We start from the raw sequence: 20,646 nt of genomic DNA, 5'->3' as shown, positions 1-20,646 counted from the left end.
TCTGCTGTTCTTGTGAGTGTGTTCCTCAAGGCATCGCAGTGATAGAGGGGTAAAGAGGGGTTCAAGTTCAAGACAGACGATGTTGCGCAGAGCGAGCGGTGAAGCGAGGAGAGCGAATACACGAGAAAGTGCCTGGCGGGAGAGGTGTGCCAATTCCCCCCCCCCCCACCCAAACGGAAGCGGGAGAGCATCCAACATGCAGGTGTGTCTTTCTCTGTGCTGGAGAAGCACCACACCACACACCTATACCCCCCCCCCCACACACACCTCGAGAGGAGAGAAAGCGAGTAGGTGGGAGGGGCAGAGTTCGGCTACTTCATCACGACAGGGCTGAGGTGGACAGGCGCAGTGTGTTCACTACGACAGACGTCGATAACACACTCACAGGTGTGCGTGTGTGCGCCCTCTATACGGTGCCCATACAACTTGCCGCCAGAGGGTAGAGCTCTTTCCTTTTCTGTTCCTGTAGGGTTTTGTGATACGTTAGAGACGTGTGGGCGCATGCAGCCCTCTCGTTTCTCCCCCGACCACCTGCAGAGGAGAAGGAAGAGACGCGACAACGCTCTACTTCCGCAACCTTCCGCATACAATAGCTTCACACTGGCCAGCCAAGGGAGAGACACCCAGGCGGCGCTATGAACAAAAAAAGCCTGTTCTTGTGCACGCGGCCCTAGCACAGGCATCCATCTTCGTTTCAACGCAGCGTCTGCCGCTGTCGCTTCAACCTTTTACACGAACGTCTTTGCACTCCACACACGCAGCGCGGAGAGCACGCGCGATTGATGAATGTTAAAGATTGGGTTCGTTGTCTGCAGAATCATCGATTCCGCAGCGGCGGAGGTGCTTGATAAGTCTAACACTACACCATAGCTAGCCTCGTTGCTGCTGCGCATGCTACTGCTCTCACGTGCTGGGAGATACGAGCGGGCGAAGGCGCGTCCGAGGTAGGGGGAGGTGTAGGCCGCGACGGTGGCAGCGGTAGCATGGGTCCGATACTGCAAGTTCTGCGCTGCACTCATCCCTGAGAGCGAGTAGCAGGTGTGGTACCCGTCGTGTGCTGTGCCGGGCTTGTCCATCAAGCCACCAATCTCGGGATCCTGACAGCAGCGCAGGACATAGTCCTGCAGTTTGCGCTGGTTGAAGTAGAAGTCGCCCACATCGGCGTAGAGGAAAGCTTGGCGCGCTCGCCATGCCTCCAGGCTGCCCTGCACGTCTCCCGCAGCCGCGTCGCCGTCGCCGTTAGAACTGCGCTCTGCGGCGAGCTGGGTCTCCAGTAGACGCTCATACAAGGCCGTGTTGGCTGCTTTCTTTCCTTCTGCCGACCGCAGCACCTCATCATCGGCACCAAGGAACTGATCCACCATATCCAGTCGCGTCAGGTACTCCCCCTCAGCATGGTCCCAGGCGTCATCGGCGCTAGCGTGAATCATCTTTACGTCGAGTAGCTGCGCGTGGTCCAGCAGCAGCACTTCTCGAGCCCGAAGACAGCGAGAGGACGGGGAAGAATCGCCATCCTCAGTGCCACCATCTTCGTTAGCTTCCGTGCTGTCTTCGTTACCTGACGGTGTGATAGGCACTTCGGTGAAGCACTTTGTGTATGCCTCGACCGTACGCAGCAGCACGTGCGATGCGCCGATCCAATACGAGTAGCACGAGTCGACTAGCTTGTTTGTGCGACCGTTGAAGCCGCCTTCACAGTTCAGCTGACGTGCAGCGAGCCAGCGACGCAGTGAAGTCTGATGTACCATGTGCGGCTGCTTCATGAGCAGCAGGGCGGCCAGGCCGCATTGGGTATACGCCCCGTGCGCCTCCGATGCGGTGGCCGAGCATGTGAAGCCGCCTTCATGGGTCTGGCAGGCGGCAACAAAGCGCGCCGTCTGCACTGTGAGAACCGGGACGTCGCGCACGTCGTCGACAAACTCGCGGCGGCCGGCCTCACCGTCAAAACTTTCTGGGTCATCGAGCCCGAGAAGGGTTGTCATGACTGCGGCGCAGTACGAGGCACGAATATCCGACTCACCGCCGCCGTGCACACGAAAGCTGCCGTCCTCGTTGCGCAGTGTGAGCAGCCACCGTTTGATCGCGGCGCGCGGAAGTTGCCGCAGTGACGCCCCGTCCTCATACCAGCTCAATATCGCGAGAGCGCAGCAGGCTGCGTAGGAGGAGGCGATGTGTGGCTCTTGGTGCCTGGCGCCACCGGCAAACCCTATCACCGGCCGCGAGGGACCGTCAATCACCTCTGCAGTACCCTCTGGTGGCATGAAGGTGGCGCTCGTCGCGTCGTCGCTGTCACTCGCGGGTATCACGGATGTTGTGCTGCTTCCCGCAAGGGTGCCGGTGGTGTGAGTAACTTTCACTTCCCCAGCTTTACTAGTGGACTTGGCGGCAACCGCGAGCCGGTTGTTTACCTCCGCTTGGCATGTGTGGTCAATGCTGAGACAGCTGTGCAGGAACGCCACGATTGCGCTTGGTGGGGTACGGTGCAGCACCTCATTTTCCATGACATTCAGCACGTCGGCAGCTTGCAAGGCCCAGTATACGATCCACGGCCGCGAAGGGTAGAGACCGGACAAGCCCTGCGGCGCCGCGTTGAGGTTTTCCATGAGGAAGCGGACGTGAGCGGCACGGTGGAAGCGCGGCCATTCGCAGACAAACGGATCCGTTAGTGTTGGCTCTGCTGAGCAGGAGGACGCGCTAGCGCTTTCGTCGTCGTGGTCATCACTTCCGGCGCCACGATTGGCATCCGGAGACGACGACGACGACGCGGCGGAGAAAGAGGAGTCGTCCTTGTCCTTGTCCGGGTGATACTTCCATAGCGCGTAAACGTGAGGGTTTGTGCTGCGCAGGTAATCGAGCAGCAACAGCTCCGTCTTGCGCTGCGCCTCTGTCGTGATGGTGTCCGGCGCCAAGTTCATGATGATTCGAGAGAGAGGCGAGTGTGTGTGTGGGGGGGGGAGGGGACGGGGAGACAACGGCTGCGGAGAGGCAATGTCGAACGTCGGTAGCCGGTATCCAGAGAATGGACTAGGGAGCTGCGTCCGTGCGTCTGTCACAGCCACGAAGGGGGAAAGGGGGAGGGGGGAAGGTCTGCCCCTCTGAGGTGAGTGCCTTTACGAAATGATAACGCGTCTCTGCACTCACCAGGGCGTAAGGCGAATGAAAGGGAAAGGGGAATTAGTGTGGGACACCTTCGGTCTGCAGGGATATGTATGGCACCAGTGGGCGAGCGATTATGAGGTGTCAGACTTGCAACACCAGAAGGACACAGCGAAGCATCCCGTGAAGGGGTCGGAGTAACGAAGAACGACGGAGGAGGACGAAAGGGAGGGCGGGTGGGGGGAGAGGGGAAATATGAGCGGTAAGAGCTAAACGAAAAGAGAGGAAATTGTTAGACCGTATTCCTACGACAGCTGCAGCTGGTGTGCGAGTGTACGTGTGTAGCGTGCAGTTCTCTGCCAATACGTAGTTGAGAAGGGGATGCTGTGGTGGTAGTGGTTTCGAAGGAGGAGGAGGAGAAGAGGGAGGGCAGATGGCAGCAGCGACAGCTTGGAGGGAAACTACGGAGTATCTTTTCCCTGTTGTGATGTCGCGAGTGGGCCCCCTTGCAGTGGGGGCCTAGATTTCTACATAGATACACGCCCACACATGTTTAAGCACTCGTTGGGCATTTCAAGTGGGTAGTTGGAGGTATGCGTGAGTGGATGGTCGTGACGGTGACGTTAAACAAGCGAGCAAGCGAAAGAGAGCGAGAGAGAGGGAGGGGCCGCACACTTCCAAAAAAAAAAAGCAAGAGAAAAAGTCAGCACGAAGAAACTCGCCAGTTCAAGATGAGAGGGAGAAGAAGAAAAGCACCAAACAACGTTGAGGCGAGCGGCGTGTGTGTGTGAGCTACACGTAATATAGGGGGGAGGGGGGAGGGGGGAAAGACGGAAGAGTCAGGCATGCGAGAGGGACAGCTCCCCAGCGATATGCAACCACATACGTGCGTTTTATTGCGTACACGCAGAGAAACGCAAATACATGCTGAGGTATGGGTCCATAGCATGGAGCGAGTGTCCACAACGCCCGCACATCTGTGCCTTTTGCCTCTGCTCTTCAGTTCCCCGTGGCAGCTTCTTGAGCGTTGTCAAGGCGCTCTTGTGGGTCTTCGCCTCCCTCCATCTTGTGCCCCGCCTCCCCCCTTTTCACCTTCTCTGATTGATTCTTGTCGAGCGTGGGTAGAGCGCAAAAAACAAAAAAAAACAAAAGCAAAAAACGAGAGAGGGGGCGATCCGTGTACAGTCCACCCACGCCTGCAGACTACCACGCGCAGGAGCAGTGGTGAGCTCACACGATGCGCAGACGCTTAGATCCTCAGAGAGAGAGAGAGAGGAAGCAAACAGAAGAGCCTTATATAGAAGACGGCGGCCGCGGTGTGCTCGGCACAGGTACCCACAGAGGGAGAGAGAGAGGGCTGCGAAGAACACAAGCGAATGGGCAAGAGAAAGCAGATGTCGGGGGAAAGAGGTAGCACCGGTGATAGCGGCGGTGGGCACCAAGGAGAAGCGCGTATGTGTGCGTGTGAGGAGGCGACGATAATAATCTAACCAGTGTAGCAGAGAGACACCGGGAAGGGAATGAGACTTGGCCAGCACCTGTGCACGGTCGCTGCGTTTCACCATCCAGTGCTTCCCATTCCTTGTCTTTGTGCCTCCCAGACAATGAGTCGTGGCATGGATGGCGAGGAGGACAGGTGGGAGATACTGACAAACATGCACACACAGCGTTGTCTTCTGTCACTCTTTCTCACATCCTCTTGTGCTTTGCGCTGTCCCAGTCTCTTGACTGCGGATCGCCCACCTCCTCCATCTCATGGGTATTGTCAGCCTCCCGTGGCGAGTAGACCCAGTCGTTGCCTCGAGCCGTTGCCTGTCCCCCGTTGGTCTGTGGCGAGTTCAGTGAGTGCTGTGAGACACGCAGCGCGTCAGCAGACCCGTTGTACGTTATGTCAGCATACATGTTGTAGTGCTCGTTGAAGCCTGCCGGGGCGGGCTGCTGCTGCTGGTGCCGTCTACGGCCGTAGAGGGCGGCCACATAGTTGAGATGCACGGCTCGAATGGCTCGGTCCATGACGCTCTTGTTGCGATTGAGCTGGCGATTGTCACACAGACAGACGCACACCGCCACCCCGATAAAGGCGAACACGGCGATGGCCATCAGGACCCCAAAGACGGCGTAGGTGAGCACTAAATCAGACGTGAACTCCAGGATGAGGCCGCCACCTGTTCCCGACGTGTTCAGGTCTGGATTATAAAGACCAGGGAAGTAGGTGACGATCGAGTTCGAGATGACACCAGCAGAGGAGAGGTCGACGCTGCTGGGAAGCACCGTCGTCGACCTGTCCCACCCGCTCAGCTGCACCTGCACGTACACGTAGGTGTAGTTCGAGTTGTTGTTGTACTTGGTGCCGTTAGGACACGAGATGGTGGTGTTGAGCACATTGGAATTCGAGGCACACCAGTTCACGATGGACACACAGCTGATGTTCGCGATGGCTGTATCGGCGCTTGAGTAGAGATTGTATAAGTTACCGAGGAAGGCATCTGAGCTGAAGTTGCGAGGGGAGCTCTCCACCAGCATGATCACCTTGAGTTCACTAGTAAGAGCATTGACGGCGAAGTCGCTGTTCACATGCGCAGATGCGTTGTAGCCCGCAGCGGAGCTCGACACGGGGAGGCACAGGAGGACGCCGATAACCATGTAAAAGAAAGTCCGAGACACCACTACGGAGTCGCCAAGACGCCGCTGATGACGGCCACAGCTCGTGTTGTCGGTAGTGGAAGTCATTGCGCTTCGGCTTCGCGTAAGTTTCGTGCTAAGTCGCACGCCAGAGACCAAGAGCTCGGCGCCAGAAAAGCTCAGGAGGCGGAGCGCAGAGAAAAGCAGGCGAGGTACACTAGGACTAGACCCTAACACTGCAGCGCGGTGAATCCGTGAAGGAGACGAAGAGGGGGGGGGGGGTAGAGTGAAAGAAAACGATAAGGTGTGGTTTAGTTTTCTGCGCCTTGCCATTGTCGACTTCGCGAAGAAGAAGCACCACGGCAGCCAATGCGCTGCCGACGGTAAGGGTAAGATGCACCATCGTGCGACTTGTACGAATTTCGTGTCTGCTATCACACTGTGTCCAAGTTGTCGTCGTGCGCGCGCGCCGGATCTGCATTTTTTGTTCACCCCATTAGTACAAGATGACAGGGCCCACTTGATGTATTGAAGGGCGCATCGATACGCGTGCGAGGGTGTGAGGTCGACGGCGCATTCAATACCACTCAAAAAACTCATAAACAAAGAGCTGAAAGAAAAGGGAGAGGAAGAGGGAGGGGGGGGGAAGGGACGCTTGTACACCTACGCCACATCCCACTAGCTTGCTACTCCCCCCCGCTCCCCCATTCCTCTCCCATTCGCCTCTTCCGGTGTATGTGTGTAACACGTCAGCACCATACCGTAGTCGGTCATTGCCTTGTGCACCTTCAACCGCGGCACGCGCTCGTGATTGCGGGCGTAGGGATTGATGGAGTAAATGTTCTTGAGCAGCCGTTCAGCTACGCCAAAGGGCATGCTCGTGACGATCAGGATGGAGATGGCCATGTTGATTTCCCGGCTCAGCGTTTACTCGCTCGATTGACAGGTGTAGCCGCGTGCGGGGGTGGGTGACCAAGTAGTGGAGCTCCTCCTCTTCCTCTTCCTGTGCCTGCTGCCCGAGCAGATTCAGCGCTGTGCTTCCCGCCTCTGCAGCTGCATCGCCGCCTCGTCGATGTCTCCGTCAGCCCATCGCGCAGTATGACCACCGCCGCTGCCGTTGTTGTTGTTGTTGTTGTGCCTCCCACCTCGCAGGTGCGGCCCATAACTTGCCAGTGGACGGGCACCGGCTTTGAAAACTGCGCTTCCTTTCCGGAGAGGGTGACCGTTCAGAGTGCAAACGAAGCGCAAAGTCTCTGTCACCCACGCGGCCTAGTGTGTCAGGGTTTATGACTCGCGCATGCATAGCGCCTGTACCTGTGAGGCCCATGATCCCACCGCGGAGGTTTGAGTGGAGCGCCTTGACGTGAAGGCGGTGCACCATCGTGAAGCTATGATGCAGCGTGGTGGCTTACGGCAATTACTCATGGGGCCGTGACACCGGTGCGGCAGCGTGGAGGATGAGCCTGCACACTCACGGCGAGAACAGAGCGTGCCGGTACGCGCGCAGGCTCGTTGCGTCGCTGTTCGGGACCGTTGCGACCGTCGATCCTGGGCTACCCACGCTACGCCTCTTCGCCATACAAGGTCTTCAACCCCTCGTTAGAGTCATCCAGGATGCCATGGTGACCCTTGGTGGGTTGGTGCTCGTGGTGTTGCTGCTTGCATCTCAGTCGTCTCCTGCCCTGTCAGCCTTGCACTAGGGAATAAGGAAGAGGTGATGGCTTCGCTGGTGCGATCGGGGAAGTCCTACCAATGCAACTGTCTGCACAAAACAGCACTGCGAGATTGACCGATTCCATCGCAAAAATGCGCGACGCACCCTCCCTCCCCCCACACGTCTCTCTCTCTCTCTGTAGACATACATGTATACACCCATGCAGAGGAAAAGAGAGCGGGCTGTAGTCCTGTGGTGTTGGGACTCGTCAAGTTGCTTCTTTTTATTGTCGTTTTCTATGAACATGGGCGTAGGCGTGGGGCGGAGAGAGAAAAAGCCCACCCCCGCCCAACAGAGCAGAGGAACACGCGGCCGACGCCTTTGTGCGTCTGCCTGTACTTTCTAACGCAGAAGTGAATAAACGAGGGTGGGTAAGTGTGTGTGTGTGTGTGGCCCTGTGCTTACACGTGAGCAGTTACCAAGTGAATGGGAGACAAGTGGACACCACAAAGCAAAGCGATGGGCTCGAAGAGTTAAAAGGGAAACGAGAAGAGAGAGGAAGCGAGGTGGTTGACAGGACGCTCCTCTTCAGTGTTTTCCGTGGCTTTTCGCGAATACGCGCTCAGCTGTTGGCGAAGATACGCAGACATGACTTTGGATGGTGGCGCGAGAGAGTGGGCTGTGTTGGTGGAAGGCAGAAAAACAAGAGGGAGTAGGAAGGAGACACCCGTGGAGGGCCAGCGAGAGTGATGTCGGTGTGTCATATGAGGGGCAGACGGAAAGGGGAGAGGAGGACGAGAAGAAAGGCGCGAAAATTCAAGTAGGAAGAAAGCCAGAGCAGGAGTGTAGAAGAGAGGGAGAGAGACGCCATCGGCTGCTGACTTGCTTCGTGCCCGGTGCAGAAACCTCAACAGTCAAGCGCCACTTTGCCGAGAAGACTGAGGTCCACATATTACGGAACTGTGCTGACAACAACATCAATTCAACGTTCCATCCGTATGGGCGAGCCGGAGGGGGGCGGGGCGGGGGAGCTGGTGACAGCGGCCAAGGAATCTGAAAATATAAGGGAGACAGGGTGGGGAGCACCTCGTGCTTTTTTTCCTCAGCCCATTCCACCCCCCGGAGAGACGCACAGAGGCACACAAGAGAGAGGCTTCCCCCTTCTCTGTTCCTCATGCCCGGTCGTCTTCTCCCTCGAGTGCGGCAAAGCGGCAGCAGCGGAGGTACTGCGACCATCCATGAAGCCCACCGAAGGAAAGAGAATGAATACCCTTCCCATTTACACGGGCATGCATGCGCGCCTAGTCGTCGTCGCTTTATGGCGTACTGTCTGGGATCGATTGCGCACATGATCAAGTCAAACCCTTCCACGTCACCAGCGAGCGAGCCCGATAGGCGCGCGCGGGAGGGAGGCGCAGAAAAGCATTTTTTTTTGGGGGTTTTGATCCCAACGCGCCATTCTTCCACGACCAGATCAAAACATCGACGCATCGACGCCCCCACCCTACACACAGCCACAGCTCACACCTAATCTATGCAGCACTGCGGCTTAATCCTGGCCGCCTGGGAGGAACCGCCGGCCGCCGAATCGGACTCTGCGTCGTACGGCCTCGTCGTGTCTTTCCTTGTTCTTTCCTCGCATACGTGCTGCGCGATGGGTGTCAGACAGGCTTGGGTCGATCGCACACCTTCGATTCACGCGGGCCGCCCTCGAGCAGGACCCTGACGGCGGCCCGCGTGAATCGAAGGTGTGCGAGTGGCAGGGGCTGTATTTTTTTTGTTTGATGCATGTTGGATGAGCTCGAAGAGGAAGTCGGCCAGAGCTGCAGGCGAGAGCTCTCTGAGGCCTTGTGCTCTGCCTGCCTGTCATGTCCGCCTTCAGTCGCTTCAAGCTGCTGTATTTTATAATGTGGTGTGGTAACGCTTCCCATCGGAGCCTGCGGGACTCGATGGGACCATTCCGAGTGTTCTCGTCATGCCTTCCGCATCGGTGCCGCATCCGCTCACCTGATGGGATGTAGGAGACATCGCCTATTTTGCATCCATGCGCTTTAGGTTTAATGGATATGGAGCTCTTTGGGTCCTTCCCGTTCATCACTCCTTCTTTGACCTCTGCATGCTTTGCTTGGAATGTGCGATGCCATGCCAGCTGTGCTTGACAGCGTGTCCACACAGTGCTCGAACTTTTGCATCTTGGCGCCTGTTTGAAGAGAGAGAAGGAAATAAGTAGAGAAAAAGCTCCAAAGAAGATGCATGTACATGCGTGACCACGCTTCTTAAAGGTCGAAAACACCCCCCACAACGCAGGACGGTGTGTGACAGTGGGCGCCTGTGTGTGTGTGTGCCTCATGCGCAATAAAGTAAGAAGAAAACTTTAAAAGGGCACGTATTGTGTGGTTCAGGTCACTGCTGTACCTTCACCGGCTCACAGATGCCCAGGGAGACACACACACACAGAGAAACTCATGCGCACAAATGGGGTGGGGGAAAAGAGAGTGAAGAGAGGAGAAGGGAGAAGGGCGAGATGAGAAAATCAAGCACCCCGAAGAATAACAGCAACGGAATCCCAAAGAAAAGAGGTAATGGCAGTGATGAGAGCGCCAACAAGGAAGGGAAAGGAGAACGAAGAATACATCAGCGCGGGTGTGGGATGAGTATACCGAGAGCTCACCTTTGAAAGGGAAGCAAGAGAGAATCGAAGCAAGAAATATGAAGAGGGAGATCGCAGCTACAGATACAAGGGAAGACGTATAGACTGGCATCGACCCATACACGCATACACACACGTACGTATATACAGATGATCCCCCCTAGGACGACAGCACCGTAGGAGAAGAAGTGGAGTGAGCGGCGGCGCAGGGGCCTGGGGAGGTGTGTATAGAGGAGGGGAGAGGGAGAGGGAAGAAGAAGGGAGAGAGAAGAAGCAAAGCACAGGTGCGCTTCTTCTGTTTCTTCCAGGGAAAAAAAACACGCATCACGAAGCAAAGAAGAGCACTACAGAAAAAAAAAGGGGCTTACCACTTTGTGCAGTTATACTCGTGTTCCTCGACAAGACATTACTCCCCTGAGAGCAACTCGACATCTATACACCCCCCCGCGCTCTCAGCAAATGCCACTTTCTGTGCGCGCACTGATCAGCGAAGTTTGATTTACAACTCCTCGAACGTCTTCGTGCTTTCATCGAGATACTCTTGCACCGCCGTATGCATGCGCTGCAGCAGGGCCCGCGGATCGCCGCCGCCGAAGCACTTCTCATGCGCTCTTTGCAACGTGCACCCCACCATGCCCTCACACATGGCGGAGGGGAACTTCTTCTTGATGGAGTCTGGCATGAGTAGCCGACGCGGCTGCGCGCGACCGGGAGTGTTGTCCACGAGCCCCACGCAGCACGCCGGGTCGCCTTGACTGATGGTCAGCGTGGCCTTGGGCTCAAGGAAGCTAATGCTCTTCTCCTGCAAGCGCTTTGGGAACACTGTACCAACCTTCTCGGTAAGAAGCTCCTTTACCACGTCTGGGGGCAGCGGTCCCGTCAGCCACGCCAGCGCATACCGCCCTTGGCGCAGCGCCGGCACTTCGTCCAGGAAGAGCCTGTTCATAGTCCACCCAATACACTCGACCACAGGCGGGGTAGCCGCATTCTCCAGCTTCGACAACTTCAGCAGCATGTACGTCGTAGTGTTTTTTGTGTCGTACTTGATACCTTGGAAGATGAATGGGGGGTCTTTGAACATTGGGGCGCCAACATCCGAGGCCCAGTCGGGTATCATCGTGTAGTATACCCGATGGCCCTTCGGTGCCTTGGCCATGTAGACCACCACGACGTACATGGCTGCGTCGTCACCCACACCCCGGATGCCCTCCACCTTCACGAAGGCACCACGCTGCTCACTGAACGGAGTGATGTAGCCGAGAGAGTCGGTCTGCGTCGTCCCGGACCCGATGAACGCCTCGCCCGCAGCTTTCTCTGACATCACCCCCTTCGAGTTTGGCGTCACAGCCGCATGTTTCTTGCGACCCTCGAAGAGCTGCATTTCCTGCTGCGACAGGGGCACCTGCTGCGGCATCTCGAAGAAGGGGTCGTTCAGGTTTGGGCTTTCCAGGCGCCAAATCAGGTAGCCGAGCGGTGCGCACTCCGCGCGCTTGAGCGGTGGTGCCGGCAACAGGTTGCGCAGCGCCTGCGAGTCAACGCTTGCCTCCAGATTACACTGGTTGTACTTCTCCGTGGCGCGCTTCTGTTCGTCAGCGATGCGGTCAGGTGGACGCAGATCGTCGACGGCCCGCTCCTGCGAGCGACGGGGATCGCCGATCTTCAAGCGCGCCACGAAGTTGCCGGTAAAGAAGCATTTGTTAATCGGCAAGCAGCAGTGACCAAACACAATCGGTGGACCTTTTGAGTCCTTGATGTACTCCACGATGACGACAGCGTGCGTTTGATCGCTGACGTCGGAGGTTACCTTTGCCTTGAACTTGGGCTCGCTGCTGCTCGAGTTGAGATTCTGATAGGCAATGAGGTCCGGCACCCGCATAAAGACCCGAGGGTGGCGAAGTGGGTTCTTAGGGGTACCAGTCGTGGGGTCTAACGCGTCGCTAATGTACACCAACACACGCGAGCACATAGCATCTAGCGGGATGCCAGCTACGCCGTCCACGAAGACGTCGACTGTGTTGCCCTTCGTGCCGTGCCCAGGCGCTTTCGGCGTCGCTGGCGGCGCATCTGTCGGCACAGAGAGGCCAAGCAACACGCATGCGTTCACGGGCGGCTGAGCTGTGACATCGAGCTTGTCGAGGTTCAAGCAAGGTGGGTTGTTGGGGTTGAACTTGTAGCCCGGAGGCACCGCCAGATTGCCCTGCGGGCCCGTCAAAGCGCGCAGACGGCTGCGCTCGACAAGTGACACGTCTTCCAGAGGCACCTTACATGGTGCCTGTGGAGGTGGTGTTTCGGCTTGGGGAGAGGTAGTTTTGTTGTCCACCGAAGGAAACGACGGCACCAAAGGCCTAGCCATGGGTGGATTGGAGCTTACAGGCGGCCTCTCAACTGTGGCTTCCTTGGCTGCCAAATTGGTGATTGGGGCGGCGGCCGACGGTGGCAACGTTTGCGGCTTGCTCCGTGGCGCATCAGGCGAGCGAGGCTTCCTCACCGACACGCCAGCCGCAGGCTCGCTCGCAGGTTTCTGCGGCTCTTGGATGGGCATTATAGGCTGCTGCTCCGCGGGCGTCCCAGTCACTGACAACTCCTCTGGCCTGTCCTCAGCAAAGTGTGCGGTGCTGCGGTGGCTACGATGGGGCTGTCGCTGTTGCTGCCTCTTTTCAGGGGGATGCGTACTCGTTTTTCCCTCGATGACCGCTCCCATGCTATGGCTAGGAGGTAGGGGGCTGCGCAGCTCGTTTCTGTTGGAGAAGGACGGCGAGGAACACAGAGAAGAGCATAAGGAAAACGATTGCGTGCTGTCCTCGCTGCTGCTACTACTGCTGGGGCTCGCCCTCCGCCGCTGCGCCACCGGTGGCGCTGGCTTCCGGTGACTGATATGCTTCTCATTTCGTTTTCCTTTACCGTTGTCGCTAGCCTTTTCGGCCGCCGGCGCGATGGACTTCCTCTTGGGCGGGTACTTCTGCATCTTCTTGAGGTGCTTCGTCACCACTTCGTTCCACTCTAGAATCGAGACCCCCGTCGGCGGCGGGAGGATAAAGCGTGCGACAGGGCCATTGGTTGGCTGCAGCAGCATTACGTTGGCCTCCAACGTGGGAGGCAGAAAGGGACCCTCGCAGCTGGGCATGCCCGGCAGCAGTGGCAGCCCTTGCGGTGGGGGCGGTAGTGGTGGTAGTCCGGGTAGCTGTGCATGCTGCCTCTGCGAGAATGGAGGTCCTGGGCTGGCGCTGAAGTTGCCGGTGCTCCGGTTCAGGATCGACTCAGCGCGCTGCAGTACGTCCCGCGAGTCGGTCTCGATGTAGCCCGACACACTCGCCCCAGGGATCACATCACCAGGTGACTGCAGCGCCTTAGCGAGGTCGAAGGAAGTGTTCTGAATGCCTTCCGAGAAGCTGCCGGTTACCTTCGAGAAGATGGCGGACCAACACAGCAGTCGGCCGCGGTAAAGCACCTGCAGCACGAACACAACCATCTCTTTCGGCGAGTGCACAATGAACTGGAGCGAGGGGACAGTAAAGAGCATTACGTTGGTGCCATGACGGGTCAACGGTGGTGGGTGCCGTGGGAAGGTGCGCTTGAGAGAGGGCTCAAGCAGATACTCACCGTTCGCGTACGACATGTAGTATACCTTGATTGACACGTCCACCTCGTCGAGAGGGATGGAAAGGTCGATGCCTTCGAGGGTGGCAAGCTTGAGCGAGTGCAGGCCCGGTTGCAACGTCGAGGCTGTGGGAAACGGCGGCTCTATACGGGTGGCGCTCACAACCTGCAATCTTCGAATTTCAGCCTGCATGCTTTTCAGCACTTCACAGAGTTTCTGCGACGGCGCCGAGCCGAGGAGGCGGACACTTCGTGGCGAGAGCGTGTGCCCACTTCGATTCCCGCCGCGAGCTTCACCGTAGTCGTCGCCATACTCGCTGCTGCGGGGGACGTCATCAAGGCTTTCCCAAGAGTCGTCCTCGTCTATGACGCTTCCGTGCTGGCGCCGCTCGCGGCGGACCTGCGTGCGGGCTGCCGATGATTGCTGCTGCTGCGGCTTGCGCGGATTTCGCCGTGTCAGGCCAGGGCCGCTGTTAGAGACGCAGTTCATGCTCATCGAAGAGAGAGCGCCACGCATCGCCGCCATTTCATTCCGCAGGAACGCCATGTCCATGTCGTTGCCCGATTGTTGCTGCTGCTGGTTGGTGAAGAGCTCCAGCTTCATCTGAAGCAGCTGATCTTTCAGGGCCTCCTGCGACTGTTGTAGCTGCGCTTGACGCGCCGGCAAAACCAGATTTACCTGCTGGTCGAGCATCATGCGCTCCCGCTCCGCCAGGTCAGTTGCCTGCTGATTGCGCTGAATGGCCAGCGCTTGCTCAATTTCGCGCTCTATGGGGGTTATGTGCGGCAGCTGCTCGGCTTCTGCGAGGAAAACCGGTGCACCCTGCATGTCATAGCCACCTTTTCCATGCCTGTAGCCGCCAAAGCCGACGTAGCCCGTCGGGTTAGCGGCCGGCCTCACCGGATAGCCGGCAGTGTAGACTATAGGCTGCGGGGCATGCAGGGCTGAGTTAGTGGCCGATGCTCCTAACTGCATCGAGCACGCGCCAGATCGGCGGTGTATCTGGACATTGCTGAGGGAGCCGAACACGAGTCCACAATCAGGACACGCCGGCATCGTGTCAAGGGTGGGAAAGAATAAGGAGTGGGCGAGGAGAGAGAGAGGGACGACGACAGCGAGTGAATGTATGCTGATTGGTGGGGGAAAGGTGTGAAAGATGATGGGGTGTAAGTTCGGTGCGGGACTCGTGTACAGATTGATTACAAGCCGAGAGCCAAGCACTGGAGGTCGCTCTCCGAGGAAAACGAAAACAACAGAGGAGCGAGATGACGCATGCACCTCCTTTTCCACTCCAACAGAGGCACACAACTCACTGGCACCCAGGTACAGGTGTGCGGGATGCACCAAAGTGAAAAATGAGAAGAAATAGCACGCCAATAAGAAAAGCGAGAGAGGTGGAGCGACAAGGATGCAACTCCACAGCTGTACATGTGTGTGTGTGTGTTCGTTTGTGACTGTGCGTGAAAGAGGGAGGGAGGGGGTAGACACGCAGACACACAGGGTGAACACCCAGAAAAAAGTAAAAGGGGAACCGCACACACGCGCAACGCAGAGAAAAGGAGAGAGCCCCCTGAGAGAACACCAAACAGTTCAAAGAGGTCGAATGAGGGGAGAGTTTAGGAGGAAAGCGCACGCACCACTGTCCGCCCGTCATCCGGGGGGTGGGGTGGGAGGGGAAGGGGAGAGGAGAAAAGCGAGGGAGCGCAGCACTGCCTTCACGTTCGGATGCCTTCTTGCCTGTGTTGCAGTTCTGCAGTCAGTTTTGTTTGCTTTGAGAATAACTCGCGTCACTGTAAATCGGCGATGGTGTCCGTGGATGGGAGAGAGAGAGGTGAAAGAGAGAGAGGGAGGCAAACATTCGAACAGGACAATGTCCGATCATAGGCGAAGAAGCGCAAAGGTCCCTTTCATATCATCCACTTTCTTTCCCCTTCCCTCCCTCACATGCAGAGACACCCCCTCTCCCCTCGAAATTGCTGAAAAGCAAAGGTGCAACGCAGCTGTAGAGCACACACCAGAGAGAGAGAGATGACCAGGAGTGCGAGTTTATGGTGTTGGGAAGGGAGGGAGAAAATGATGTGGACAGCGAATGCAGATGGCACCGAAGCATGAGAAAGAGGGAAGCGAAGCGACGTCTTTGCCGGTACACCAATTCTTCACTTACCACGCCCGATTCTCTTTTTCTCTTTTGTGCCCCATGGAGGCCTTGCCAAAATACCCGGTTGTGCCCACCACACATACCCATATGTGTGCAAACTTAATCCACCTTGTCAGCATGAGAGACAGGGAGAGAGGGAGTTGCACCGAGGCCATGAGCTAGCCGGTGTATTCGCCGCAATCAATCCGACTTTTGGGCTGTGTGCGGTCGTGCCGCTCCCACCGAGGCCATAACGAAAGGAATAGAGCGCCTTTCTCATACAAACATATCGATACCCGTATGTGTTTGTGTCTGAATACACCGACAAGAGTGCGGAGCCGATCTCCCGTCCAGCTTTCCTTCGCACCGGGTGGGGCCACGAAGGAAAGCTGGACGGGAGCAACTCACCCTGGAGAGACAGAGTGGAAAGAACGGGAGAGAATGGGCCAGAGGGTCCATGAGGATCTTTTCCTCAACGAACATGGCAACTAGACGTGGCGCGGAGGGGGAAAGAGGGCGCCTCCACTGAGAAAACAAAACTCGATTGCCCCCTCGACCTTATCGCATTGTTAATGAACTGAGGACAGAAAAGTCCGCAACGCACATGCCTGAGAAGAGACCAGCCAAATCAAAGCTGAAGAAAAACTTGAATTCTCACAGGAGACCGGTGAGCGCTGCTTTTCTAGCCTGGGAAGGAGCGAGAACACACGTACACACACGCACACACACATATAGATATAGATATATATAGATATACAGCATCGGGTTCCGGGAAGAGGTGTTTTTTCGCTTCAGACTGTCCACTCTCTGCCATACAGTACGAGCTCCAATTCCCCACGACACCCCACAGCCTGGCGCAGGCTCCCCACACCACTAGTCAGCGAGGGCCGGGTGAGACACGCTCGAGTCACGCGGACACTACGCCTATCGTATGGATAACGCAAACGTGCTCACTGCCGCAGGTCACGCTGACCGCCCGGCGTCGTAGGTGCTTGGCCCGGTCGCCACCAGAGGGGGCTCGGCATTGGGAGAGTTGAAGGGGGGGGGGGCTGCCTGGCCTCCCCACACCGCAGAGCGGGAGCGCCGGGCCCCTGGATGCCACGCGCTGAGGGGTGTCCGTCCTCCCAATCGTTATCCGGGAGAGTGAAGAACGACGGAAAAAACAAACAAAAAAAGCAAAGAGGAATGCCCCAAAGGAGAAGACATTGGCTCCCTCGAACAAGAGAGAGAGTGCAAAGACCAGGGGAGCCATTAGAGACACACACACACACACACACAAACACACACACACACCCACGTGGGCGTACATGCGCGTATATCCGCTACGGCAAAGGAAAGCAACGGGCAAACAAAACAATAAGACAACACAAGACACCAGCGAAACTCCTCAAAAAGCAACTCAGCCGGAGCAACTCTAGAAGATGCAGAACCGAGCGGCTCACGAAATGAGAATGAAAGCGGCGAGGGAAAAGCCATACCGACTGAGGGGCCACGGCATCACTGAAGTAGACGAGAAAGAGAAGAAGAAAAGGGGGATAACGACACGGAAAGAGGATTACGGAGACGACGAGGAGAAGGCGGAGGGGAGAGAAGAAGGTGAAAACCCCTACGCAGACACGGACCCCAGTCCCTGTGAGGCTCTCCAAATGAAGGGTGGTGGAGACATTAGGGCTCTCCTTGGTTGCATCCGTCGACTGTCGTAGTGATCAGGCGATTAAAGGAAGTCGGAGTAAAACGTGTGTGTCCTCGTTTTTCATTCCTCTCTCCACCAGCCCCTTTTCATAGACCCCTTCGCAAGAGCAGAGCCCCTCGGACTTCGTCCTACCCGCAATCCGCGGCATTCATGCAGAGGCACCGCCGCATACACACACACACACACACATGTGCAACACTCTAAGGTAAAAGAAAGGCTAAAGACGAGAGAGAGAGAGGAGGGAGTGAGCGAGCGGGAGAGAGGGGCAGTGATGCAGGATGGCGTTGGTGCAGGTGGCTGGCTGCCCCTCTCCCCTTGCTCAAGTACGACTGCACTCACACAAGGAACCACCGTCAGCGCTAATACAGCATCTTCTTAGGCAGCTCATTCACCTTCGCCAGCTGCACCCTGTACTGTTGCTTTAACACGTAGTCAAGCTCTTCCTTGCGCTTGCACCATGTGGGGGATACCATGAAAAGCGTGTGAGGCGGCTTCTCCATGCGGGCGGCGAGGACTTCTACAGATGCACACACCACCTCGCGCCTCAGCAACAGCGGCTGCTGTGCCGCGCGTACGCCAAAATCTAGGGTAAGTAGCTCCGGGTTAAGTATAGTGGCTGGCACTGCCACCGGCCTACGTGGGAACGCCATTTCAGCGACATTGTCTGACGTTGTGTCTGACGTCGGCGCGTCCCCATTGACAGTTTCATAACTGTTGTCGCACGGGTGCTGATGCGCATGCAAGGCTGAATAGGCGGTCTCAGTGGTCTTCTTCTGCGCCACAGTCGGGTTGCGCAGCGATGAAAGAGGGGCTGACGGCGCCGCCGCTGCCGCATCCCTCGCAGCGGCGGCGTACTCCTGATACGGTGCAAACACCTTCAGTAGAGTGTCTTGGTCGAGCACAATGTTGCACGCCCAGTCCAACTCATACCGCGGCGTCGTCTTGCGCTCGCTGTCCACGACGTAGTGCCGTCCTGTCTGGATGTGCCGAATCAAAATGAGTTTACCGTTGCGCACACCGTCAGCAATAGCAGGCAGCTTCCCCCCCTCCGCGTCGGCGGTGCCACCCTTTAACGCCCGAGTCTCCGAGAGCGAGTTTCGGTGACCATACACCCCTGCCACTGTAGCGATGACAGCTTCCACCGCCGAGTCTGCGTGCGGCGACAGCAGGGACGTCGGGGTGTTGCACAGTGTATTGGGATGGTGCTGCTTGCATGCAGCTAAGTTCTCTGGGGTGGCCTCCACTACGTGGAAGTGGATCATCCACGCCACATCTTGCATGTGCGAGGACCACGGCATCCATAGAATGTGCTTCAGCCGCTGTACCGGGAAGAACATTACTCCTTGCGTAGTGAACTGCATGAGGTGGAAGGTGGCGCTGCGCACGATGTAGCGGCCTGACGCGCTGGCAACAGGGCCTCGGTTTCGCTGCTGCCAATCATCGCCCGCTTCCGGCATCGGCGGGTGGTCACTGCTGAGAGTGCTGTGGTTCGGTGCCGTTGCCCCGCCAGCAGTGAGCTCAGTTGTCGTGTTTGCCGAGCCCGGCTGTAGCCCAGATGCACTCGATGTGTTTGGCTGGAAAGTGTGGCTCACCAGCCCTGGTGGCGTACACGGTTGCAGCGACAAAGGCGCCAGCGCGCTCGCACCAAGCCGTGGCTGGGCAGACCCGAGCAGCGGGGACGCGAGAGTCGGAGCGGAGTTAGTCTCTTCTACCAGCATCAGCATGCCGCTGTCCACACAGGCGTTTAACAGGATTTGGTGTACGTCAAGCGTGATGGATTTCTTTCGCACTTGTTTGGCCGAGGACGGTGGACGGCTATGGTGCGTTGGCTCCGGGGTAGGCTCGTTGGCTGCGTTGCTGCCACGGCCACCACCGCTACCGTGCATGATGAGACGGTCCCAGGAGCTCTCAAAAGAAGCGCCGAACGTTGCACGCTCGTTGCACAGCTCTGACAACAGCAGCACAGCATCTCGCACACGTTGCATGCGAGCGGCGAAAACGTCGTCGCCAAGGGACAGTTCTTGTCGGCTGGGACGCTGAGACTTGGTGCTGCCGTGAGGCATCAGGTTGGAAGGGGAGCGAGGCGGTAGTAACGGAGACGCCGTCGGCGAGGTCCATGCAACACTGGCGTTAGCATTAACCTTAGCGCCGGTTGATGTATCCATGTGCAGTGCTGAAGAGCTGCACTTCTCCATGCGCTTGCGGCGGCGCTGTTGCTGCCTTGACTCGCCTTCCATACCCGCTGCACCACCGACGCCGTGCTCAGCAGCATCTGCTCCGACATTAGGATGTGACTGACTTCTGTTCCGAGGGACCAGTGGGTTGATAGGGGACTGCAGTCGTGGCTGCTTCTGCTGCTGCGGTTTCCTGTTCAACGCTGCGTCAGTGCAATCATTGATTGGGTGGTAGTAATCCTGTAAGGAGTGGCAGGACGTGTTAGTGTGCACGAACACTGTCATGCGTGGAAAGTCTCGAATGACAGCCAGCGGGTCGGCACCGATGTCAAGCAGCATCTTCTGCTGCCACTTGTCGTAGGTCTCGGTGGGGTTGATGCGGTTCTTGTGGTTCTCACGATGGTGCCTGGCATCCTCACCAGAGGAGCAGACGCTGCCCATGAGTGAGGCCACCAGATGTGGAAGGGGGCAAAGCAGAAAAGAAGGCAACAGTAATGAGGAACCCGGTTGCACCCTTCTCTCTCTCTCTCTGTGTGTACGTGTGTCCCTTCGTATGTGCTTAGATTTAATGCGAGGCGCACTCGCGTTTTGATCCTTTTTTTCTTGAGTACTGCTTGAACCGGGTGGGGTCCGTACACCGTCGACTGCCGCCCCCCGTCCCCCACGCAGGAGCACGATGCTCGTTGTGAATGACAAGACGAGGGAGAGAGAGAGAGAGAGAGAGAACGAGCGGGCGAGAGAAAGGAGAGGCCCCCAAAGAAAAAAAGGCCAATGAAAGTTAAGACGATGACGCCTCACGGCACTTGTGGATACGCGGTGTGCGCAGGGGGGGAGGGTCAATGACTGTGCCCAATCTCCTTTTCATGACGCACAATTGGCGAGAGGATGCGACCGTATACGAGTGTGCGCGTGTATGTGAAGGTATACGGAGGTTTAGTGGATTAGCGAAAGATCGTGTCGAAAGGGAAGGGGGGGGGGGGAGGGAATCGTCGATGATGATGCGGTGCGAATGAGGGCGGAAT

The 20,646-nt window shown here is 57.3% G+C and overlaps 4 protein-coding genes across 4 annotated transcripts, besides 2 other annotated features; all 4 read right to left on the bottom strand.

The window, feature by feature from the left end:
* Positions 1 to 728: 728 nt before the first annotated feature.
* Positions 729 to 2,915, bottom strand: LPMP_261450 (farnesyltransferase beta subunit; the record flags this gene model as incomplete). The annotated part of the gene is made up of 1 exon (XM_010701663.1): positions 729 to 2,915. The coding sequence occupies one exon, from the start codon at positions 2,913 to 2,915 to the stop codon at positions 729 to 731; it is 2,187 nt and encodes a 728-aa protein (XP_010699965.1).
* Positions 2,916 to 4,785: 1,870 nt separating this feature from the next.
* On the bottom strand, positions 4,786 to 6,318 carry LPMP_261440 (hypothetical protein; the record flags this gene model as incomplete). Its single annotated transcript, XM_010701662.1, has 1 exon — positions 4,786 to 6,318. One exon carries the CDS (start codon positions 6,316 to 6,318, stop codon positions 4,786 to 4,788), a length of 1,533 nt encoding a protein of 510 aa, XP_010699964.1.
* A 2,561-nt stretch (positions 6,319 to 8,879) lies between these two features.
* Positions 8,880 to 9,578: a repeat region.
* A 943-nt stretch (positions 9,579 to 10,521) lies between these two features.
* LPMP_261430 (hypothetical protein) lies at positions 10,522 to 14,448 on the bottom strand (the record flags this gene model as incomplete). Its single annotated transcript, XM_010701661.1, has 1 exon — positions 10,522 to 14,448. One exon carries the CDS (start codon positions 14,446 to 14,448, stop codon positions 10,522 to 10,524), a length of 3,927 nt encoding a protein of 1,308 aa, XP_010699963.1.
* Positions 14,449 to 16,573: 2,125 nt separating this feature from the next.
* Positions 16,574 to 16,883: a repeat region.
* Positions 16,884 to 17,809: 926 nt separating this feature from the next.
* Positions 17,810 to 20,065, bottom strand: LPMP_261420 (hypothetical protein; the record flags this gene model as incomplete). The annotated part of the gene is made up of 1 exon (XM_010701660.1): positions 17,810 to 20,065. One exon carries the CDS (start codon positions 20,063 to 20,065, stop codon positions 17,810 to 17,812), a length of 2,256 nt encoding a protein of 751 aa, XP_010699962.1.
* Positions 20,066 to 20,646: the final 581 nt, after the last annotated feature.

Source organism: Leishmania panamensis (assembly GCF_000755165.1).
Source record: "Leishmania panamensis strain MHOM/PA/94/PSC-1 chromosome 26 sequence".
NCBI classification, from domain to species: Eukaryota; Euglenozoa; class Kinetoplastea; order Trypanosomatida; family Trypanosomatidae; genus Leishmania; species Leishmania panamensis.
This window is presented reverse-complemented; position numbering and strand designations above follow the sequence as displayed.